At 39.4% G+C, this 26415-nt stretch overlaps 1 protein-coding gene and 1 long non-coding RNA gene across 3 annotated transcripts; one reads left to right on the forward strand and one right to left on the reverse strand.

The window, feature by feature from the left end:
• On the forward strand, positions 1 to 24997 carry LOC138951266 (uncharacterized). 2 transcript variants are annotated; one of them, XR_011451085.1, is made up of 5 exons: positions 1 to 119; positions 4411 to 4548; positions 15658 to 15743; positions 21677 to 23129; positions 23274 to 24997. XR_011451085.1 is itself a non-coding variant. In XM_070322904.1 (4 exons), exons 1-4 carry the CDS (start codon positions 8 to 10, stop codon positions 21779 to 21781), a joined length of 441 nt encoding a protein of 146 aa, XP_070179005.1. In that variant the 5' UTR covers positions 1 to 7; the 3' UTR covers positions 21782 to 24997. The 2 variants fall into 2 exon arrangements, 1 of the variants encoding a protein (XP_070179005.1); XM_070322904.1 differs by having other exon boundaries at positions 21677 to 24997.
• Positions 16190 to 18207, reverse strand: LOC138951262 (uncharacterized). The gene is made up of 2 exons (XR_011451081.1): positions 18081 to 18207; positions 16190 to 17411 (listed from the first exon to the last, which is right to left on the reverse strand). It is a non-coding gene; the product is annotated as an uncharacterized lncRNA (long non-coding RNA).
• Positions 24998 to 26415: the final 1418 nt, after the last annotated feature.

The raw sequence follows: 26415 nt of genomic DNA on the forward strand, positions 1-26415 counted from the left end.
AGAGACTATGAAGTTGAAGCCGTCGGCCCGGGGCAAGTGTGTGACGATCAGTTCACCTCAACCCATGAAGGACTTCACTGTGGAACTGAGAGATACCAACAACGTCTTTCAGTCAGAACGTAAGCTGCTTTCTGTACTCGCCAGTGTAACTCAATGTTAAACGTTATCACTTGGTAACCATTGTGCGTCCATTTAAGAAGGTGTGTGTTAGGGTTGCTGGGTATACCGGCCTGACGAATAATCTGTGCCTTATGCATACAATTACAGTGGTACGAGGGGTCCTTGACAGGCAAGCAAGAATAAGTCATTGTGTGTGCTGAACATAAATCTATTGCTGTGACCACCCTGAATAATGCACTGTGTGCTGTACAGACATCTATAGTGTTACTGTGACCTCCCTGAATAATGCACTGTGTGCTGTACAGACATCTATAGTGTTACTATGACCAACTAAATAATGCACTGTGTGCTGTACAGACATCTATAGTGTTACTGTGACCACCCTGAATAATGCACTGTGTGTGCTGTACAGACATCTATAGTGTTACAATAACCACCCTGAATAATGCACTGTGTGTGCTGTACGTACATCTATAGTGTTACTGTGACCTCCCTGAATAATGCACTGTGTGCTGTACAGACATATATAGTGTTACAGTGACCATCCTGAACTAGAGGAATACCCGGCTTCGCCGGGGTGAATCGCGAGACAGAGACAGACAGCGTGGCGGTTCATCACAATCACCTCTGCAAGCGAAGTCCTGTCACACGGGATTGAGAATTTTAGAGCTTATTTCTTAGCCCTATATTTTCTGTTGTGGCTTCTCAAATGCCAGAACATACAGACAGACAAAAGCCGCTAGACCCCATCACAAACAGAACTCTACAATCAACAGGTTTTTTCCCACACACACACACAAACACACACACAGAGAAGCCGTATATATATAATATGTATATCTATATCTATAAATATATAGAGATAGGTGAGTGTATTTTTTGCGTGGCTATAAATTGATTCGACCTTTTCACTTTGACAGTACGAACAACTTACGGGTGCAAGGGAAGCGTTCTGGACAGCGCAGTGACATTCTAAAAATAGTACCTCAGAAACGGGAATTTGGGGTGAACGGTGCGACAGAGACAGACAGCGTGGCGGTTCACCACAATCACCTTTGAAAGGCGAAGTCCTGTCAAACGGGATTGAGAATTTTAGAGCTTATTTCTTAGCCCTATATTATCTGCTGTGGCTTCTCACATGCCAGAACATACAGACAGTTAAAATTAATATTAAAAGTCCTACGGTTTTGAGCCATTAAGGACTTGAGTGTTTGTCCGCTTTCAAAAAGAGGAAAGAAAGAAACAAAAAATAAGGAGAGGAGGGCAGGGGGTGGGGTTGAGTTGATAATGCTCTGTGGAATTTGTTAAAATGAAAAGTAGTTAAGATGTTTCTTGGTAAGAATTATAAGTCTGTATTCTATATCTTGAATAACGGGCTTGTAATATTATTTTTATTTTATTTCAAATCGAGTTAAAAAGTGGAACCTTTCAGGATCACCAATAAAACCAAATAGATGAGCAAGTAAGAGGAACACGAACAATAAATCTCAAAACTTTTTACAAATAAAAGGATTAAGATGTAAGCCACGAAGGCCGTGGTAATAAAAACAATATGTACAGTTTGGCGACTAATGGGCCTTGGGTGAGGATATGTTGTCTAGAAGGTAGTCGCTGGACATACAGACAGACAAAAGCCGCTAGACCCCATCACAAACAGAACTCTATAATACATAGGTTTTTGCCTACACACACACACAAACACACACACACACAGAGAAGCCGTATATATATATGCATATCTGTATCTATAAATATATAGAGATAGGTGAGAGTGTATTTTTCGCGTGGCTATAAATTGATTCGACCTTTTCACTTTGACAGTAAGAACAACTTACGGGTGCAAGGGAAGCGTTGTGGACAGCGCAGTGGACAGCGCAGTGACATTCTAAAAATAGTAATAGTAACTTAGAACTGAACGGGAAAGCCACACGAAGGAAGGGAGATAAACGCCAAACACTGGAGAAGATAAGGAAGAGTTACTTATAATGGTGAAATGAACGCAAAAACGAAAATGAGTTCAGCGCTGCGCGCTGAGAGCCCGTGTTGAAATATCTCATCGATGATATTGTGTCCGGGGTGTAGCTGAATACGGTGTCCAAATTTGAAAAAGATCCACCGAGAACTTTGGCGTTGTGATGTGGTGTAGCGGCTATGGTGTGTCGGTATGGGGGCCCGGGTAAGCTGAGGTGGAACCAAAATAGCTGAGGTGGAACCAAAATCGGTTCCGCGCTGCGCGCTGAGAGCACTTGTTGAAATATCTCATCGATGAGGTTGTGTCCGGGGTCTCTCTGAATAAGCCCACCAAATTTGAAGCAGATCCATCGAGAACCTTGGCCGCGCATCGCGCACAGACACACAGACAGACAGACAGACAGACAGACAGACACTAGTCGTATATATATATAGATAATGCACTGTGTGCTGTACAGACATCTATAGTGTTACTGTGACCACCCTGAATAATGCACTGTGTGTGATGTACAGACATCTATAGTGTTACTGTGACCACCCTGAATAATGCACTGTGTGTGCTGTACAGACATCTATAGTGTTACTGTGACCACCCTGAATAATGCACTGTGTGTGCTGTACAGACATCTATATTGTTACTGTGACTACCCTGAATAATGCACTGTGTGTGCTGTACAGACATCTATAGTGTTACTGCGACCTCCCCGAATAATGCGCTGTGTGCTGTACAGACATCTATAGTGTTACAATGACCACCCTGAATAATGCACTGTGTGCTGTACAGACATCTATAGTGTCACTGTGACCTCCCTGAATAATGCGCTGTGTGTGCTGTACATACATACATTGTGTTATTGGGACCTCCCTGAATAATGCACTGTGTGTGCTGTGTGTGCTGTACAGACATCTATAGTGTTACTGGGACCACCCTGAATAATGCAATGGGTGTGCTGTACAGACATCTATAGTGTTACTGTGACCACCCTGAATAATGCGCTGTGTGTGCTGTACAGACATCTATAGTGTTACTGTGACCACCCTGAATAATGCGCTGTGTGTGCTGTACAGACATATATTGTGTTACTGTGACCACTCTGAATAATGCGTTGTGTGTGATGTACAGACATCTATAGTGTTACTGTGACCACCCTGAATAATGCGCTGTGTGTGCTGTGCAGACATCTATAGTGTTACTATGACCACCCTGAATAATGCACTGCGTGTGCTGTACAGACATCCATAGTGTTACTGTGACCTCCCTGAATAATGCACTGTGTGTGCTGTACAGACATCTATAGTGTTACTATGACCACCCTGAATAATGCACTGTGTGTGCTGTACAGACATCTATAGTGTTACTATGACCACCCTGAATAATGCACTGTGTGTGCTGTACAGACATACATAGTGTTACTGTGACCTCCCTGAATAATGCACTGTGTGTGCTGTACAGACATCTATAGTGTTACTATGACCACCCTGAATAATGCACTGTGTGTGCTGTACAGACATCTATAGTGTTATGAAGACCCCACACTGACTGTGAATAATGTATTAGGGAGGTTTATATATTGCGTTACGTACCCCGACCTCACCTATCCCTATGGAGATAAGTCATGCAGAGGAAAGTTGTAAAAACTGCTCGTTAATTTTAGATACCACGTCACGTATCAAAGTAGGGCAAAACTCCTTTTGAACATCATGCATTTCGTGCTTTAAAAAAGTCGTGGACAGCGCGCTAAAGTCTGCAACATTACCCAGTGTTAAAACTGCTGCTGTCATTGTGTGGGTGTCGCTGTGAGCAGAGTGATTTAAGACATTTAGTTTGAGAAGAGATGTTGTAGTTTGTTCTTTCATTCTGTCTGCCTGTTTCCTTTTCCCTCTTTCTGTAGGACAATGTAGGACAATGTAGGACAATGTAGGACAATGTGGTGGTGTATGCACGCGTGCGCCATCCCACCATTTAATTTTAAACAAAACAAACACAAATTTAAAAGATTGAAAATTATTTAAATTAAAATTTTCTAAATAAAGTTTTGGTTTTAGTTTAAAAATTCGGACACGACCTTAATTCATGCTAACAAACAATCTTTTAAGGTTGAATTTATTTATTTTATTTTATTTTTTTTAATAAACAAAGCTTTGGCTTTGTAACGAAAATCCAGCCTGAAGTCATTTCATGCGCAAAAAAAAAAATGTTACATTTTTTTTTTTTAATTACATCTCCTTAAGGTGTGTGTTGCGTCACCCATCGCGTCATACTGTGGCTTCCCGTTACCCCACACTCACTGTGAATAATGTATTGTGTGTGTTGTGCAGACGACTACAGTGTCCCTTACAGCACGCGACGCGTCATGCTGTGGCGCGATGACCCCACACTAACGGCCGCGCTCACCAAAGTAGACGCTGCAATGATCAACGTGTCAGAGGCCATCGACACGTCAGAACGTACCACTTGTGAGTATGGATAACGCAATTCTGTCAGAAGTATTAAGTGCTGTCCTTCCTTTCCTTATATTCCTTTCTCTTTAAACAGTGGACATCACTGTGACAAAATGTGGTTTTTGTTTCCTTCTAAATATCATGAAGGCATTGCATGACGTAGTTAAGGCCAGATGGCAGGGACATTTTGGATTCGTTTCCTTGACAACTTTTTGTTAAGGTTGCAGATTACACGCTTTGGAAAAAAAAGTGTTTTGGTCCTAAAAAAATAATATTAGAATGAATTATGGAATTTATTTGGGGATACAACATGTTGCTTTTACATTAAACATGGCCCTAGATGCAATAACAGAGCAATGTTTTCTTATTCATCAACATATTTTGTTTCCTTGGTAAATATTATAGGCACAAAATACATTTATTAAAAATGTATGTGTTTGCACTTGAACGGAATTTCCAAATCCATTCCTGTGTAATTCATGGCACACAGATACTGGCTGAAATATGAAAAAAAGATCAAGAAGATTGGAGAGAGAGTTTGAAGATGAGTACTTGTATTCCCCAATAACGGCACTGGTGCTCAAAACGATTTTGAGAAAACTGTATCAACAGTTTTCAGAATTATATCAAATGTTAATAAAATTGATTTGAAAACGATAATTTTATTGCAAGGAAGAGTATATGGTGTTTGGAGTTCCTAATATTGTTTAAAAAACAAAACAAACTAAAAACACATTGTTGGGACAAAAATGTCAAGCCACCTCTAAACTGCCAACATACTACACGTGCTTCCAGTAAAGTATTGGATTTGTTTAATAGAAGTTTCTTTTGATGCTACGCAATGTTCCACGAAACAGATTGTAAATTTGTCATGGGATTTTTCTCTTATGTCCAAAACCAATCATGACTTTGCAAGTCTACAGACTAATGATTGATACAACACTGCCAACGTTTCATTTGCGTATAAGCACGAACGCAAATGTGCCGAGCCTGTAAACACGCTTGTTATTTTGAGGATCATTACTGTGTCACAGCGATTCCTAGTCAAGCATGTAAGCAGCATGTTTTGAGAGGTACTGGAAATAACCGTTGTCAGTGCAAATTATGGCGAACGTTCCATTTTTACATTTAGTCAAGTTTTGACTAAATGTTTTAACGTAGAGGGGGAATCGAGACGAGGGTCGTGGTGTATGTGCGTGCGTGCGTGTGTGTGTGTGTAGAGCGATTCAGACTAAACTACTGGACCGATCTTTATGAAATTTGACATGAGAGTTCCTGGGTATGAAATCCCCGAACGTTTTTTTCATTTTTTTGATAAATGTCTTTGATGACGTCATATCCGGCTTTTCGTGAAAGTTGAGGCGGCACTGTCACGCCCTCATTTTTCAACCAAATTGGTTGAAATTTTGGTCAAGTAATCTTCGACAAAGCCCGGACTTCGGTATTGCATTTCAGCTTGGTGGCTTAAAAATTAATTAATGACTTTGGTCATTAAAAATCTGAAAATTGTAAAAAAAATAAAAAAATTATAAAACGATCCAAATTTACGTTCATCTTATTTTCCATCATTTTCTGATTCCAAAAACATATAAATATGTTATATTTCGATTAAAAACAAGCTCTGAAAATTAAATATATAAAAATTATTATCAAAATTAAATTGTCGAAATCAATTTAAAAACACTTTCATCTTATTCCTTGTCGGTTCCTGATTCCAAAAACATATAGATATGATATGTTTGGATTAAAAACACGCTCAGAAAGTTAAAACAAAGAGAGGTACAGAAAAGCGTGCTATCCTTCTTAGCGCAACTCTGCCGTGTGCTGACAAAACCGAGTAAGTCCATTTTTTTCAAAAATGATATTTTTTGTTCATCAAAAAGAAGAAATCAATGCGCATCTTTTGTGTTAATTTCTACTTTTTAGAGTGCTTAGATAAGCAGATATGAACAGGTAAGTCCACAACCAAAAACAACTTTTTAAGTGTGCATGAATGTTTTGACAAAACCAAGTAAGTCCAAGGGTTTCCCAATTTTCGTATAATGGTAGTTTCAAAATTCTTTCAGACGACTCATACAGAAAAGACGTCATTTTAAGTTTAGAACTCACAAATGACGTCATTTAAAGTTTAGAACACACAACTGACGTCATTCGATAAGGCGAGACATAATGACGTCACCTTATGACGTTTTATTTCAAACATTTTTCTTCTCTATATGATTCTCCTGACGATCCTTCCCTCCCTCCCTTCCTCCTTCCATCTCTCTTTCTATCCCTCCCTACCTCTCTCGCTATCTCTCTCCCTCTTCCTCCCTCTCCCTCTTCCTCCCTCTCTCAATTTCCCTCCCTCCATAATTCTCTCTATCCCCCCTTCCCTTTCGCTCTCTCCTCCTCCCTCTCTTCCCTCATCCCTCTCTCCCTCCCGCAAACAATCGACTTTTCTCAACCTCCCCCCTCTGTCCCTCCATCCCACTCTCTTTCTCTCCCTCCCTCCCCCTCTCTCTCCCTCCCTCCTACTCTCTTCCTCCCTCCTTATCTCCCTCCTCCTCTCTCACTCCCTCCCTCCTCTCTCTCTCTCTCCCTCCATCCCACTATCTCTTTCCCTCCCTCCCTCCCTCCCTCCCTCCCTCCCTCCCTCTCTCCCTACCTCCATCCCTCCCACACCAGGGGCGGATCACATCATTTTTAAGGGGGGGGGGGGGTGTTTCCAAATTTCTTTTAGGGACAATTCGAAAGGGGCGTCAGGGGGCAATCTGGTGTAATCTGAGCCACGAAACTTCCCCTAATATACCTTCAATAAAGTTAATTTAAGAAGACAAATTTGGATCAAAACAAGGACAATTGACCGATCTGGTGCAACCTGAGCCAGCAAATTACCCAACTACTTTCCAAAGCCGTCGCTTAGAAGACAAAGGCCGGCTCCTAGGGGTTTCTGGGGGCATGCCCCCCCGGAAACTTTTTGATACAAATCAAGAAAAATGGAGCAATTTGGTGCAATCTGAGCCATCAGTTTTCTTTCTTTTTAAATTGATTTATTTTTATTTATTTTTCTCTTTTTATATTTAGTCAAGTTTTGACTAAATATTTTAACATCGAGGGGGAATCGAAACGAGGGTCGTGGTGTATGTGCGTGTGTCTGTGTGTCTGTGTGTGTGTGTGTGTGTGTGTGTGTAGAGCGATTCAGACTAAACTACTGGACCGATCTTTATGAAATTTGACATGAGAGTTCCTGGGTATGAAATCCCCGAACGTTTTTTTCATTTTTTTGATAAATGTCTTTGATGACGTCATATCCGGCTTTTCGTGAAAGTTGAGGCGGCACTGTCACGCCCTCATTTTTCAACCAAATTGGTTGAAATTTTGGTCAAGTAATCTTCGACGAAGCCCGGACTTCGGTATTGCATTTCAGCTTGGTGACTTAAAAATTAATTAATGACTTTGGTCATTAAAAATCTGAAAATTGTAAAAAAAAAAATAAAAATTTATACAACGATCCAAATTTACGTTTATCTTATTCTCCATCATTTGCTGATTCCAAAAACATATAAATATGTTATATTCGGATTAAAAACAAGCTCTGAAAATTAAATATATAAAACTTATTATCAAAATTAAATTGTTCAAATCAATTTAAAACCACTTTCATCTTATTCCTTGTCGGTTCCTGATTCCAAAAACATATAGATATGATATGTTTGGATTAAAAACACGCTCAGAAAGTTAAAACAAAGAGAGGTACAGAAAAGCGTGCTATCCTTCTTAGCGCAACTACTACCCCGCTCTTCTTGTCAATTTCACTGCCTTTGCCATGAGCGGTGGACTGACGATGCTACGAGTATACGGTCTTGCTGAAAAATGGCATTGCGTTCAGTTTCATTCTGTGAGTTCGACAGCTACTTCACTAAATGTTGTATTTTCGCCTTACGCGACTTGTTACATTTAGTCACGTTTTGGCTACCTGCAGACTGGATCAGGGTTAGGTAACTGTGGATTCAAAATATCTTACAGTCCGAGTGCTCACAATGGCACAAGATGCTCGTTTAAAGTAATAATGGAAGGGTGCTGGTTATGTGCGATGCTTAGTTTTTGAGATAGGCGTGACCTGACGAAGAACACCACGACAAATCCCTCTTGGCATCAATCTGGGAGGTATTTTTCATGTAACGTTGAGCAAAAATAAATCTGGGCTGTTCGGTTGAGAAGCAGACAGATTACTTTGATTGAAATGAATCACTGGCAAACTAAAGAAATGCGTCTTAAAATCTTATACTTACTTATATGCAACTGTATTTTGACATAATGTGTGTGTGTTTTCTAGTCCATTTCTCAACGCACTCTTTTGTAGCAGACATATTTTCTTTCGACAGCGAGGCTGAATTTGTACGTGAAATATTCCAATTCAATTCGTCAGTTCAGCTTCTGTCATTTGTGATCGTTTGGTATTCGAGCCAGTGTGATTTTCCATCACTGTGTTCTGCGTGCCTTTTGACAGACCAGACGTGTTAAGAAAAGCATCGCCAAACATTGCGGTAAAGCAGCTTAATGTGAACAGAAAAGGAACCTTGCCAAAGGGTGTTTGAGTCCTGCAAGAATTTCTGAGAAAAAAAGAATCCACCCTTAAAAGAAAACAAAGATGTATGCGTGTTGTCTGGTTTGAAGGTAGGGAGATTTTGAAGCAATTAAGTCAAAAAAGCAAGTCGCGTTGATATATGCTTGTTGAGGTTATTCTTTCTTTGTATTAACGTGGATTTGTTCGCAACAATTTTTAGAGCACTGCCGTCAAAGGAAACGGCAAAAAAGACTTTGAATACAAACTGTTAAAGAAATCTAGAACGTTTGCTCTAGAACTGCAACGTCAATTTGGCAAAATAAAAAAAAGTCTGGATCAATGTGCGGAACCTGGCTGGTAGTTTCACATTTTGTATATTGGTTTGGAAGAACTGCTCATAATGTACATGGCACTCCGGGACTGTCGTTTTATTTAGTCACGCCCACAACCGTTATGTCTTTTGGGTGACGCAGCATTATAAAACATAAACACTGCTTTTACCCAAAACGAATGTCTCTACATGTATTTCTCTCTCTCTCGACTGTATACAGAGATAAGAACAGCCTCGCGTTCACCTAGATCCTGCCTAAAAACAATGTTCAGACCTCATGTTCAGACTCGGCGTAATGACGTAATGTCTGTGACGTCGAATGGAATGCGAGTGATTAGGTTTGTTGATTTTGCTCGGAGAAGTGGTCCGTGTTCAAGCAAGTTTCTTTCTTTTTTGAAAACAAAAATCCTAAGACCAGTAAATGTCGAGATATATATGAATGTTAATGGGATCTGTGATCCAAACATGCCTTTTGGTCAATCTCGATGGCAGGCTCGTGGAATAAACTTCCATCTCGATTGACCAAAAGCCATGTTTGGATAATGTTGAATAAAAGGCACCTTCCAGAAACAAAACCAGTGACGATTTCTTGTTGCAAGAAATACACCTAGGTGATTTTGGTTGTTGGGTAAGTTACGTAGAATATTAAAAATAATAGTCGAAGTTAGCGGATCATGACAAATGCGAGCTTCAGCGAGCTTTTTCGTGACCGCAAACTTCGACCATTATTTTTAATAATCACTGAGACGAGGTGTGTAACCTCTTTATTCCTCCTTTCTTCAGTTATTCAAAGAAAAGAAGAGTTTTTGTACGAAAGTTTGATCAAATCCTATCACCCAACCAGTCAACCTGCGCAGGCGATCGATTAATGCGCGGTTGTATAGTTCCGTGCAAATCATTCCATTCTGTTAACACTTTTTGTTAGTTTCCCTGTTTTGGACTAAAATCAAGTACACAGACATGTTGTTAATCTGCTGTGGCGGTAAAGGCAGATATTCTATGTTCTGTTCATGTTTTGGTATCGCTTAGGATATGTTCTTTGGTCGAATGGGACTAGCAGACGAACTTTTGCACTCGTTTTCCAACGTCAAAAATTTGAAATTCCGTTTTCTGGGGCAAAATATGAAACCGCTTTATGTTCTTTACATTGGTGAGATGTGTGCATTTGGTTGCGTGTGATCTGTTTACAATATGAAATATTGTCGAAAACTGACCGTCGGATTGCAGTCTCTTGTCGAAGAAACTGAGTGAAAAGAAATTTGAAAGGGAAACTACTCTTGTCGCTAGATACAATTTAAAGTTACTTGCCTTGGGAATTTGCTTGTGTTGAACGTTTGTGCACGGCAGATCTAGATTCAGAAAACAACCGAACTCATGGATGTTATATGGAGATTCATGTGTTCAAGCCTGTAGTTGTTAATTTAAATGCGGTATGTTTGTATCGTTTGCTCCAGAGATGTATATTTTGTACATTAGAGCGTTCGGAACTTTTCAATCGCAAAAGTAGATCCCACAAAGTCTAGCTCCTAAACCTGTGTGCTATCGAGGATTCAGGCCTGTTGTTGGGTAAGTGATCTTGGTTGCTGGGTAAGTTACCGAAAAATAACTAGCCCTACAAGTTTACAGAGAGAAAGAAGCAAAGGGGGGAACAAACGCTTTTATTACGTTTTTACGGGTCACATGACAAAACTGAAACCAACTATTGGTCAAACAGACACCCTATACTAATTGATATATCGCAGGAAGTCGTCATAGCCAAGTGGTACGAGGGGGACTCATTATATTTTGCAACCTGGGGAAATTAATGAAGTCACTACTTTGCTTTTTTCATGACATCAAAGACAAGTTTTAGGGAGACTTGTAATAACAAACATTACTTGATTCCGTGCAACTGTTTTCATGCAATGCGATACAATGTCCAGTAATGGTGATGGGTTTCCTGCCAGCAGTGTTGACCTTTCGCAAAGAGATTTTAGAGCTATGATGTATTATGGCTACTACCAGGGAAACTCTTTTCAAGAGTGCTTTCTAAGTTTAAAATATTGTGTTGAATATCAATCTCCACCGAACGCCACTGTTTTCAGGTGATTCATTACTGGCGCGCGGACGTTAAAAACACGTTGACCGTTGTGATCCAATGGCAATATTCGTTTTCCCAGAAAACGTCTCTAGGGTAGAGTTCCTGATTGAGAAGGACCCAAAAATGATATATGCTGAAATACATGATAGAATGAAGATTTAATCGGAAAGTCTCACTTGTAGTTTTCACGGCTGCTGTGGCGTAAGGAAACGTTGTGACGGTTGGATGCCCTATAACCTTAGTGAACAGCAAAATCGGGGTAGGGTGGACTGGTGCATCGATATGCTATAAAGAGTTGACGGAAGAAGGTTTCCTCGCGTTTGGAACATCATAGCAGAAGACCAAACATGTGAAAGCCAAAAGGACCCAAAGATGAAGCAACAGTTGGCGGTGTGGGTCTAGATGAGAACCCACCTGTAAAATTCAAAAGAAACAGAAGTGCTATCTAACGAATGATAGTGTATTTCTTTGCAAAATCCGGCCACGTTTCCTCCATATCACTTGAAGAGAGACAACCAATAACTGCTGACTGGTATGTGAGCCACTGCTTGCCTATTTTCTGTCTTTTATGTTGCACACGACATCCCCGACCGGGTGTCCGAGGTCTACAGCTCCACCACGAAAACCCATATTTCCCAAAAACATTCGTTGGTGACGAGATGAGCACAAGAAAAGCAAAAAGGCAAATCACTTAAAACAGGAAAAGCATACCCAAACTGTGTATGTAATAGTGTGTCCTAGAATTTGCATCTCAATGGAGTCTTACCGTCGAGGGTTGCGATTTACCAGAAAAACAACATAACACAATGCAACAGCAGCAGACACTTTTGAAGTGAATAACTTTGACTAAAATTTAAAAGAGATGTCACCCCCTATAGCAAGATGGAAGCAAAAGTGTCTGCACAGACAGTTTACACCGCAACAGCCTATAGATTCAAAACGTAGGCTAACTGACCTGACGATGAGAGAGACCGTGGGGATGATATTGATGGGGAGAGAGACTGGAAGAGGAAGAGTTGATTCTCACTGTTGTTCTCTGCACGCACAAGTCCTACCTTGATCTTTGCGACTCACGCATGGTTACATAACAGCAAGTCTTTTAGTGGGAACAGTTACTATTTATTATGCGAAAGTAAAAAGACAACTCCTTGAATCCGAGTTGTCCAAAAGAAGTTCTAAAATACCTCATGTTCCAAATCAAAAAACGACATTCTAACCTCTTATTATGGGGGCCAGGAGGCCCCCATTCATACGGTTAGTTTCGAGGTTGACCATGGGCAGCGCCATTTTGTTGTGAAATACGTCATCAGTGTGTGTATACATGAAGTTGTGACATCCGTCACCCTATGGGAGGGGTGAAGGCAACATTGTTCATCAGTAGAAAGTTGTGAAATCCGTCACCCTATGGGAGGGGTGAAGGCAAAATTGGTCATGACTGAGTTTGTGTAACACAGGAAGTTGTGAAATACGTCACCCTATGGTAGGGGTGACGGCAAAATTGTTCAACAAAAACATCATAGGTCGAACTGTGCAGGGTCAACCGCAACAAACTCTAACCATTCATACTGTACTGCATTTGAGTGACTTATATATACCAACATTTTTATGTCTTATTTTCAGCACAGGTGTAGGAAAAAATCATGAACCAAAATGTTATTTATTTTCTAATTTAACATTTGTTTTACAAATGTGACCATGGTCTTTTAAACATACAGTGACATTAAACATTGTTATGTTAAAAAAATAATAAAGCTTTTGTGCACAAATCAGAAAATACATTGTACATTTTACCTACAGGCCAAACAGTGTCTGTGGCAAAGCCACTGTGGCAAAGCCCGACCCAGCAAATTGTCAAGAACAGGCGCTTGCATTTGGATGTGTCCAATGATAGTAGGTTTCAATCAATCAATCAATATGAGGCTTATATCGCGCGTATTCCGTGGGTACAGTTCTAAGCGCAGGGATTTAAAAATAAAAAAAAAATTATGCAATTTATATCGCGCACATATTCAAGGCGTAGGGATTTATTTATGCGGTGTGAGATGGAATTTTTTAACACAATACATCACGCATTCACATCGGCCAGCAGATCGCAGCCATTTCGGCGCATATCCTACTTTTCACGGCCTATTATTCCAAGTCACACGGGTATGTTGGTGGACATTTTTATCTATGCCTATACAATTTTGCCAGGAAAGACCCTTTTGGTGGACATTTTTATCTATGCCTATACAATTTTGCCAGGAAAGACCCTTTTGTCAATCGTGGGATCTTTAACGTGCACACCCCAATGTAGTGTACACGAAGGGACCTCGGTTTTTCGTCTCATCCGAAAGACTAGCACTTGAACCCACCACCTAGGTTAGGGAGAAAATTGCTAACGCCCTGACCCAGGGTAGAACTCGCAACCTCTCGCTTCCGAGCGCAAGTGCGTTACCACTCGGCCACCTAGTCCAGGTTTGGTTGTGATCAATCAGAATAATGTAGGAATGAAAATGTATGACAGTTTGGTATGATGACATGTAATTCACATATGCTGAAATGTAATATTATACATCATATAATATTATTATGGCTGTTGCCATGACCATGAACCCCGACAAAGGTTTAATGTTATGTATAATCAAAATACCAAAATCAAGCACCTATTAATCTGGTTTACCGTCTACGGATTTTGCGCGGGAAGATTGAGGCCTTCGTAAACGTTCAACGTTGGCCAATAATGATTTTAACAATGTTGTGTCGTTTTTTATTATGTTTTATTTTGTTGATCAATTGATTGGCTGCCAGTAGTGGTTAGGTATAATAGCATTAAATTCACGGCCAGGGTATAGTAGAGATGGTGGCGGGATGGAAACACGTCCGGCTATTGCGAAAGTGGTCCGGGTTCGATTCCCAGAATGGGCGGAATATTGTTGTGTGTGTGTGTGTGTGTGTGTGTGTGTGTGTGTGTGTTAAATTCTTGTTTATTATTATTTAGTATGAACGTTTTAATGTTTTGTTTTACTCTAATTAAATTTTTTAATGTTTAAAAACATACACTTCGCCTTTTATATAAATAATAATAATATGAATCATAACTAATTTTCTTCACACCATCATAGACATAATGTTGCCTCTCATGTTCTTTGTACAATCGTTGGTTTTCACAATAAATATTGCATTACTGTACTTGTCTTCTTTTTCTGTAATAAATGTCTTTCCAAAAACAAAACTCAAAGACCACACAAGCTATTGCAACCTACTCCTATCTCTCGTCTCTCTTCCTGGGTACTTTGGTACCTAAGACTTACATTCAAATGCTTACATTTCCATGCTACCCACATTGTCAAAATACCAATAATTATTCAAAACAAATGTTAACTACTACCTAACTTCATTTCAGACCCACACCCATATACACACATTTCACATTTAAACCATTGGTCGGCCCCCTGTCGATATTTATCGACTATGTTCCTTTTGTCACTATGCTTGGTTTACGGTACCATTCGGCGGTTTGGTAAGTGCATGTGATAGTCTTAGTTGACCGAGACCCTCAGGCGTGATCGGAAAGAATACGTTTACTCTTGTTTGTTTTGAAAACGATGCATGCAACTGTCCAAAGCAAAACGCAATAAATTCGTTATCGTTAGATGTGGCTGTGATATCCTAAATTTATCAGTCACAATGTCTAGAAAGGCGGAAACATATCAGATCGAGGCGTTGTGACTGATAAATGTGGATATCACAGCCACATCTAACGATAACTAATATTCATATTCTGTAAGTCTACCGACCGTCGGAATGGGTGCATTGATTGCATAGCATGGTAGCTGTATATCAACCACGTTCATTACTCTCTGTGCATTGATTGCATAGCATGGTAGCTGTATATCAACCACGTTCATTACTCTCTGTGCAGGGGAGGAAGCATGGTAGCTGTATATCAACCACGTCCATTACTCTCTGTGCAGGGGAGGAAGCATGGTAGCTGTATATCAACCACGTCCATTACTCTCTGTGCAGGGGAGGAAGCATGGTAGCTGTATATCAACCACGTCCATTACTCTCTGTGCAGGGGAGGAAGCATGGTAGCTGTATATCAACCACGTTCATTACTCTCTGTGCAGGGGAGGAAGCATGGTAGCTGTATATCAACCACGTCCATTACTCTCTGTGCAGGGGAGGACGCATGGCAGTTGCAGAAGTTTGAACATGATCAAGCCCTGTTTGTGCGGAGAGGTCCAATTACGTCTGATAACACGCAGGTAAGAAAACGTCCCATGCCATCAACATGCAGCCTTGACATCACAGATAAACTCGATGGGTTAAAACCAGAACCATCTAACTGGATTTCCACCATTTTGAGAAATGGCCACTTGAAGATTTCAACCCCTTATAAAAAATAGTAAACACAGGATTGTAGCCCTCATATTTTACACACTTGACTTAGAGGAAACACTGGTCATGCACACTAGTAATCAATTTAATTGAACAACTGTTTCATATGCAAAAAAGGCATAATTTGTTCTGCTTCCAGAATACACTCCTGCTCTTTTCTCAGTTCTGGAGCTAGAAAAGCCAAGTGCACCATAGCTGCTTCTGACTTCCACACAGACCCCACTGTGGCCTGTGCTACAGCAGTCAGAAGCAGCCTCCTCACACATAGCATGTTCTGCTTCCAAGCAAAGCTTATACTGTACATTAGTTCAAATCGTTTTTCAAAGTTTATTACCGTCATAAACAAACAAATGTCAAGTCACTTGCAAAAATATCATCAAGGACTCATGTATTCATTCATTGTGTGGCCTAATGAACGCAACACGCATAAATAAAAATTAAATTGCCGGTACTTTTCATAGCGAAAAAAAACCACATAACAAAAACAACACACACACAAAACTCTCTCTGAAATCATGATACTTTTTTTTTATTGTGTTTTTCAAGAAATCCCAACGGTAATCTTATGTTGTATCAGCTCATATCGTTTTGCGTTACGCACAAAACTACACACCCAATAACACTAACAACAAACCAAACGAACAAAGCAGCAAACAAGCAAACAAACAAACAAATAAACACAAGGCTGAAGGCGCATTTTAACCACACAATGCAAATGGTAACAAAATCACGAGCTTTAGATCCTGACTGCATGCTACTCTGTTCATTATCAAGAAAACAAATTGGCATTCTTACCTTTTGTTGTACTTTCCTCTTCACAAAAATGTTGTGCACAAAGGTCGAAATAAATAATACACATTTTGCACTTTTAACAGTCGACCTCCTGTACTGCTTTTGTCTTTGCCGTTTGACCAGTTATTCCTGTGTAAAATTCATCTCTGAGTGTCTTCGCTTTTCGAACACACCTTTTCTCGTAGTCCCGGGTTGCAGAGTCTTTAAGTTCGGCTGAACTTCTTCTCATGAGGTGTCACATAGGATGCTTCCTTCATCGATGACAGAATTTTCTTTGTTGGGGTTCCATAAACAGATGGAAGAGATGCTGTGGTAGTTTCACCTAAAGGAGCAGTGTCTGACATATATACTACAAGCTGATGTGAATACACCTACAGGGTAACAGAAACTGTGGAAGCACACACAGGAGAAATATGTACAGGAGTTGAGTAGCTTGATTCATTTTTGAGGGGTGGAATCACAATCAGCAAGTATTGGAGTTGATGCATGACTCAAACAGGAGGATAACCCCCATTCACCATGTTCTCAAAAGGATCTTCGATTGAAGAAACAGCACAATCGTCATATTTTGGGGTAGATTTTGCCAATGGAGACGCATCAAAGTCATCAGGTTTCACTTTTAGCATTGGCAGAAAGGAGATTATGCAACCGTAATCCGTGAATCCGAAGGACAGTTTCCTGAAATGCATGGTGCTTCTTACTTGCCTGGACGGCCTGATGATTCATCTCCTTTCAAACAGCGTCTGCAAAAGACATGGATACTATGAATGTTATCTCCTTTGAACAGGCAATTACTACATGTACTTCTATTTTAAAATTATTAACCGATAATAAAAAAAAGGTAATTGCCTCCGTATTATCGCTTCTGCGTTAAAACTTTGGATAGTTTTCGTGTTTCTATTCACACAAACAAATGAAACATTAGTACTTGATTACACTCTGACCACTCATGCTCATCAGTTTGACATTGTGATAACCTCTGAATAACAAAATATATTAGAGTCAATTAAACTGACAAAATCCATCAACCAAATCATTCATCTATCCATCTTTACAAGCATACACAAATACTGTAAACACTCACTTACATTTTTTTTTTAACAAACACTAAAGAGCTGCATGGATACACTACAACATTAAGGCATGAGCACATGCACACACCGTCACACACAAACACACACTGACACAAACAAACACACGCGCGCAAGAACATTCACGCTGAAACAAACACATTTACCTGCCTGTGTTTTACAATTAGGAAAACAAAACACAAAAAGCTAGGAATCAGTTTGCAGATACAGGATTTAGACTGAATCAAAAGGTTAATCCCCTATATTTAAAAAAAGGAATCTGAATTTCAGCTTTTATGGTCTGTTCAAATGGGGAAAAACATAATACTTGAAGATACTCACTTGAATCTGTGTCCTGACTCGAGCAACAGCCAAATTGACTGTGCAGCAGATGTAGAAATGGCAGAGAGCTGTTCTCTGTTCCATTGTTTTGAAAGTGGACCATCCTTTTGTCAGTTTAGGACACCACCCCCCCCCACCCCACCCCACCCCCTTGCACCCACTTTACCACCAACCCCCCTACCCGGCCCCAACCCCCTTATTACCACCCTCCTCCCTCAATATCAAGGGACTGCATCTTTTCCAATTCATTCTTCATTCACTCTTTATCACAGGAAAGTTAATTGTGTTTCAACCCTGTACATCCGGAGTCAGGAATTCGGATACTGACACTTGACAGGTGTCACTGACCTGTTTTAGTTCCCACAGTCTATCAAATTCCTTTTTCTGTCAACAGCAGACTCTACTACTGCTAGTTACACTATTCTGTGTGCTGGAGGAAATCCTACACCACACAGAAAGGGTCAAGACCAGATACCACTATCGCTAATGTGCGCTTATCTGGCTGCGCTGTGAACAGGAAAAATGACTGTGACACAGCAAGCAGAAGAGGTCAGGTGACGATGGCTGCATCTGGCTCGCTGTGAAACACTCCCCTTTCCCCACAGGCCTCAGTAGCAGAACAGACTAAACTGAACTTAGCACGTTCTGCTTCCAACCTGGATGGAGTTAGAGGGTTCTGCTTCCAAGATGAGCAGGAGAAATGCTTGGAGCCAGAACAAATTATGACTTATAAATACGCAATTATGCAAGATTTTCAAGAATCCTTTACAGAAAGTGAGAATCATGTTACCATAAGTCAAATAACTATAAAGTTGCAAAACATGTTATTTTGAGGTAATTGGTTCTGGTTTTAGCCCATCGAACTGTCCTCGTGATGTGAATGAATAAATAGCCTGCCGCCTGGTGGGTTCAGAGTGGAGATTTTTCAGTTCTCCCAGGTCAACTTATGTGCAGACCTGCTAGTGACTTAACCCCCTTCGTGTTTACACGAAAGCACAAGACCAAGTGCGCATGGAAAAATATACTGTAATCCATGTCGGAGTTCGGTGTATTATGGAAACACAAAAATACCCAGATGTAGATGCTTGGGATGCTGAAGCATTTATTAGGGTGTGGTAAATGCAGTGTTGCAGTGGATTCACACCCATTCAGCCCGATGTCACACAAATGAAGGCTTGTCCAACAGGTTTGGTTCCGCAAACGAGGTTTATTTGGTTGTTGAACCTGTCGAAAACTGTTTCGACCAAATTTATTATCATGGCAAAAAACATCATTCATACAAAATCATTTACACAAAAAACAACCAACACTGGCAGCAGCAGCAATCAAAGGGTAAATTTCAGAAAACAAAATTGCGTTTCAAAGTTCAGATAAATCAACCAATTTGGGTGAAAAAATATTCAATGTCCAGTTTCAAGTGAAAATCATGTAATTGTTCTACAATAAAGGGTGAAGTAATCCACCAAACCGTCGACATGTTCAGTTGATCACTCCACAAAGCAAACACAACAAAATGCTACCAAACTGTATAATTTTCACTGTGTGTTCAATTTAATTCAAAAATAAATCATGGTCTGAAATTACAATGACATAGCAGTCATCCGTTCCAATATCAATATCAAGAACAATAAATAAATCAAATTATATTTTACCACAATGATCGCATTTGCCGACAGGATGATATTTCAAGAATTCATTTCAAAAAGCGCAATAAAAGCGCAATAAATTCAGGCTGTTCAGTCACATTTCATATCAAATCACAAAAGAATACCAAAAAAAAGGGTTCTCATTGCGGTCAGCAAGATTGTCTTTATCCTTTTTATAAAACTTTAAAACTGGCAATTAAAATTAGTTCATAAAAGGCAGAAAAACAAGCACAAAAAAGGAATAACAATTTATCACAAAGAAAACAAACAAAAAAAATGTTTCTATAAAGAAACTTGACTCAAAAGGGTTTTTAAGTTCAAAAGGTCAATTGAGAATTCAGAACTTTTCTTATGCCAATTCCAAGGTTTTATACTTTGAGAGAAGCCAAGCATTCTTGTGCCAAACTTAGTTGAAAAACAAGTCAAATCATAACTTATGCGCTACAAGGCACAAAAACAATAGAAAATTCAACACCTTTGTTTTCATCATTCCTAAAGATGCTGACCACAATTTGACACTGTTCTACCACTAAATTCTAGCCTATTTTCTGTCAATTCGAGACTAGCCTAATAAAACTGGATTTTATTTCTAGGCTGCAAGGCTAAACTAAACGTAAAAAGTAAAAGTTTACCTATTCCTGGCCTGTGAGACTTCGGGTTTACGGAGATAACTTCTGAGTCTTCATAACTTCTGGAGATTCTTCTTCTTCATCTTCGGTGTGTTCTTCTAAGTTCTTGCTACTCTCGGCGAATTCCTCAGTGGGTTCTTCTTCAGACAATTCAACTTCAAGGGACGACCAGTCGCCTACCAGCTCGACACACCAACTGAATTCTAAGTTCGTTGGATGCAGAGACTCAGAATTCTTCACGTGACAGAGTTCACTCACAAAAAAAATAGACCGATTTGGAAAGAGCTTGACACCGAGAGCGGCCTTGAAGGGGAGCGGCTATTTTTAGTAAAACGTAAGTTTGCGTAATGTCAAAAAACAAAGTCTAGAGGTCACAACTTCTCTACCAGAGGTTATAAAAGGGGTGCCGTTTCTACTAAAAATAAACAATTAATTAATGGTCAAGATATGCGCTGATCTAGATTTTAGGTTTTTACTATTTCCATACCACTCTCACTAACACCTCCCTCCGAATCTTTCCATTATAAATCTCGGTGCAGCGAACCAACATAAGAATCTCAAGATCCACGCAAAGCACGTGTGGCCACCACATGCAGTGTCGTCGAGCAGCAAGTTCTAGGTTTCGATTCTATAGGCCTACTTTTGCAAAGGCCTACGATCCAAGGAGAGAGAGAGTGGAGGTTGGGGATGAGAGAGAGAGGGGGGTAAAGCGGGTTGCTATGCCGGCAGGCACAATGCCTACCGCTCAACGAAAGCGGAGTGAAGCTGACTATGCTCTTAGAGTAAATTGTGAGGAACCCAAATGGGCAAACGAGCTCGCACGTAACCAGAACATTCTGGAACGCTGAAGAATGAAGAAAGAAGAATAAATAGTAAGGGTGTCTGAATGTCTGCTGGACACCGATTTTTGTTCATAAAAAAGTGTCCTTACATGTTCATGGCATTTACACTAACAGTGAAAACAACAAGCCTTCGGCTGGTGTCGTTAAAACAAACTTGCGATCAGAAACAAGAACATGACAGACAGTCAGGTCATTACACAATATGCAAAAACAGTCAATCACTCCCCGAAGACGATTAGGAACGTACATCCCTGGAGTCTGCTGCTTGGGACATCAAGTCTACTAACCTGGAAAGAGACTCCCCTTGGGACATCAAGTCTACTAACCTGGAAAGAGACTCCCCTTGGGATTTTTGCAGGCAGAACAGAAGCATTCTCATAATCAGCGCTAGTGAAAAAAACACAAAAAACATTGGCCCACCATGAAAACTAAAGCACTTTGTGCGTGTAACATGTATTTGTTTGTTTTTTCTCTTTCAGTGGTGGTCGAGAGCAGCCACTGAATACCAGCGTGAATTCCTACAGTTCCTGCAACAACGTTCACTTTTCCCTGGAGCTCTAGACACGGAGCGACATGAGGTGTAGAACACCAGCCTCAATTGCTGCAACATCTGTGTAACATCTTTAAGTGTTACTGTAATGAAGCCACACTTTTGATTGGTCCCTAATTTAACTTCAGCAAAAACTGATTGCTACAAATTGGTCCCTTCCGTTTGTGTCCAGTTGATTTTGAGGGTATTTGAGCTGCGGACACGTGATTCCTGTAAAATAAATCTCTAATCCAAAAGGTGATCCTGATTTTCAAGTAAACGGTCTTAACTAACATAGACAGTTTGAATCAAATACACGGGAATTAATGCTTTATTTTGGTGCGAAATGTGCCCGATAATTGTTTTGCTAAGTATTTACCTGTGAGTGAGTAGGAATAACATTATTACAGAAAACTTCGTGTGTTGTTTTCTTTAAAAGTACTTAAATCTAAAACAAATACGTACGCCATATTAACACTCGTTTTGCACCAGCGGCGGACTACGGTCATTGTGAACAAATGCAGTGCGTTCAGTTTCATTCTGTGAGTTCCACAGCTTGACTAAATGTAGTAATTTCGCCTTACGCGACTTGTTAATTCTGTTGTAGCAAGGTTTCAAAAAATAAAATTCATGGTGTTAAAGCCCCAGTCTGTCTCAAATGGTTTAAATCTTTTCATGACATAAGCAGTAAAACCTTATCGAACACACTTGCAATAGCATTTAATAGCATTAAATGACACAGTTTGTTTGAATGGCTATTTAGCTCGCGTAAACCAAACACCTGTTTTTGTGGTTTATCTAACCCCTGAGCCATCGTGAACCCGTGTGGTCCACTTTCCTTTTTTTCACAATTGAGTAGTCATTTGTGATTTCAATGCGACTCGCTGTATCTGCAATAGCACGGTATTGTGTACCTCTGAATCTAAAACGCAACAAACGGTGCGAGTCACACGAACTTATCGGCGGAGGTTAGCTTCAAACAAGCAAACGCTATGCAGAACATTCGTATGATACGGGAAACACGTTTTGCGTGACACGCTTCCGGGCTTTCTTTTGAATGTTTGTGTAACAAGCTGTCAATGTGTTAGTTAGATTTTAAAAGTTAGGTCTTGCACCAAAATGAGGCTTCCGATTGTGTTCATAGACAATCCGTTCTGACTGCACGAAATAAATTCTTTGATAATTGCTCGCTCTTTACGGAGGGCACCTAGGATGTTCTCAAGCGGTGTGTGTTTAAACGAAAGGGTGTTTGTACTGTGTGTAAAAGCCTGACAGTGTCTAGATTTGTTTACGAAAAGCTGAGTGTGCCTTTAATATTATGTGTGGATTCACCTAGTAATGTTCACAACGGCATTTTCGATAAGCTCATCATAGATTGTTATCAATTGGTTTTTGCTAGCAAGGTGCCTACAACTAAAACCAACCACAGTTAATTGGTTTTTGCTAGCAAGGTGCCTACAACTAAAACCAACCACAGTTAATTGGTTTTTGCTAGCAAGGTGCCTACAACTAAAACCAACCACAGTTAATTGGTTTTTGCTAGCAAGGTGCCTACAACTAAAACCAACCACAGTTAATTGGTACTTTCGGAGTAACCTACACATATGAAAAACCGTTCTAATTGTGTATTTGCGCTTTATGCATTTTGATTGTTGTATGATTGAACTTGTGATTATTGTTTTCTTGATATTTGTTTTTGTTTTATATTGCTTCCATGCCTATTTAGAGAATAAATGTAGTATTTCTTGTGGATTTACTTTTGAAGTTGAACAAGAAGCTTTCATAGACTTATGGTATTTTTTAAGTTGAACAAGAAGCTTTCATAGACTTATGGTAGTTTTTAAGTTGAACAAGAAGCTTTCATAGACTTATGGTATTTTTTAAGTTGAACAAGAAGCTTTCATAGACTTATGGTATTTTTTAAGTTGAACAAGAAGCTTTCATAGACTTATGGTATTTTTTAAGTTGAACAAGAAGCTTTCATAGACTTATGGTATTTTTTAAGTTGAACAAGAAGCTTTCATAGACTTATGGTATTTTTTAAGTTGAACAAGAAGCTTTCATAGACTTATGGTATTTTTTAAGTTGAACAAGAAGCTTTCATAGACTTATGGTATTTTTTAAGTTGAACAAGAAGCTTTCATAGACTTATGGTAGTTTTTAAGTTGAACAAGAAGCTTTCATAGACTTATGGTAGTTTTGAAGTTGAACAAGAAGCTTTCATAGACTTATGGTAGTTTTGAAGTTGAACAAGAAGCTTTCATAGACTTATGGTAGTTTTGAAGTTGAACAAGAAGCTTTCATAGACTTATGGTAGTTTTGAAGTTGAACAAGAAGCTTTCATAGACTTATGGTAGTTTTGAAGTTGAACAAGAAGCTTTCATAGACTTATGGTAGTTTTGAAGTTGAACAAGAAGCTTTCATAGACTTATGGTAGTTTTGAAGTTGAACAAGAAGCTTTCATAGACTTATGGTAGTTTTGAAGTTGAACAAGAAGCTTTCATAGACTTATGGTAGTTTTGAAGTTGAACAAGAAGCTTTCATAGACTTATGGTATTTTTTAAGTTGAACAAGAAGCTTTCATAGACTTATGGTAGTTTTTAAGTTGAACAAGAAGCTTTCATAGACTTATGGTATTTTTTAAGTTGAACAAGAAGCTTTCATAGACTTATGGTATTTTTTAAGTTGAACAAGAAGCTTTCATAGACTTATGGTATTTTTTAAGTTGAACAAGAAGCTTTCATAGACTTATGGTAGTTTTTAAGTTGAACAAGAAGCTTTCATAGACTTATGGTAGTTTTTTAAGTTGAACAATTAAGAAGCTTTCATAGACTTATGGTAGTTTTGAAGTTGAACAAGAAGCTTTCATAGACTTATGGTAGTTTTTAAGTTGAACAAGAAGCTTTCATAGACTTATGGTATTTTTTAAGAGTGAAGTGTTTTTATGTGTTTGCGTAGACAGTTTTTAATTTTTTTCTTGCAAGATTCGATTTTTTACTCAAACTATTACTGTGGGTGTAAAATGCTCATGTGGTCTAACAGACATGGGGGAAGTAAGCAACTTCGAGTTGCATAGAACACTCAGACTCTACAACTTTGTTTGTGGAGCTGCATCCGAGGACTTTGAAGATATTTCTCTCTTTCTTGTTACCTTTGTTTCTATTTGTAACCTCTTTTCTTGTTTTTGTTTTCTTCTGCTATCAAGTCCCAATATTGTTGATAACATGTTGCAAATAAAGAAGGAAAATCTACTTAATATACACATAAATAATATTCATTGTACAAATACCCAATTTACTTGTCTGCATTAAGATTCTCTCTCAAAAATGCATCTCATTTCTAGGGGGGGGGGGGGGGGGAGGGGGCATAATTATACGCACCAAAACACATTATTCTTACCATAAGTAAATACTTTATAGACCACATAATAATCTTGGATCTAAATAAATGACCACTAATACCAACCCCCCTCCCCCCCCCCCCCCCAAAAAAAAAAAGCTTACTTCACAGTAATGTTAATACTTATATTAACATTATTGTAAACTACCTTGTTAACACCCTAAGGGACAAATGCGTTCAATTTAATACCCTTAGAAAATGCCACCTTGAAATTAGCTCAGCTTTCTGATTCGGGGGTGAAAACCTCTACCCATCTTACAAAAATATTACTTGTCTAAATACATACACAATTTACTCTTTGGAAATGATATCAAATGCAGCTTTGTAGTCACATTCGTTCAAATGTGAAATCAAATACATTGCAGTATGTATGATACATTATAAAACACACACTGTTTATCCTTGTGTGAATTAAGATTAATAATAATAATAATAATAATAATTGTCAGTAAGTACTGGTGTCACATGACTGATGTGAACCAGTTGATTGGCTAATGGCGATGCGCTTAAATCTGTTAGCGCACTCTTGGAGTGCGCTAACTTTTCCACAGAGCGTATTCTTACGCCCTTTGCCAAAGCGAGACTGTACTCTCATCCTCAGAATTAATTAATGACATGTAGCTTATATTCTCCACAATACCAAATGACCATAAATTCCCTGCTTCTCAATTAAAGCAGAAGTGGTTTTTTTCTGACAGATTGCATGTGCCTGTGTCACAGTGCCACTGATCTAAAAATAGAAGCCGCTGTGTTTCATCTCATTTTCGCCGACTTGCATAGATTCTTCTCATAATATGCCGTGTTAGTGGCATGTAGCTTATCATCCACATTTCCAAATGATGAGTTAGCATACAATTCCCAGCGGCTAACAGAAAACACAAGTGTTATTCCGATAACGTACACAGCATTTGGAAGACTGATTCGATCGACTCTGTCATACGTAGCAGACTACACTGAAATACGACTGCATCAGTTCAGTAAATGAATGGTTTCCGAATTATTATTTCAAGGCAAGAACAATCGTAATCGAAAACGTGTAGGGTTCAGAACGTTCTTACTATATAATTATAAGACTTATTACCAGCCTACCTGGCTCATTCGTGCAGACTCTGTGACAGTGCAGACTGCAGTGGGTTCGATTGTTCTTGCCTAGCAGACGACATAAACCCCGCTCAGTAAGTTAACATGTTGGGCAAATGTGAACGAAAAAACGATGGGGATATAATACGTGTAGGGTTCAGAGCATTCTTACCGTTCATATTTAGTATCAGACTCCCCGATGAGTGAAGA

Source organism: Littorina saxatilis, linkage group LG16 (genome assembly GCF_037325665.1).
Source record: "Littorina saxatilis isolate snail1 linkage group LG16, US_GU_Lsax_2.0, whole genome shotgun sequence".
Lineage (NCBI taxonomy): Eukaryota > Metazoa > Mollusca > Gastropoda > Littorinimorpha > Littorinidae > Littorina > Littorina saxatilis.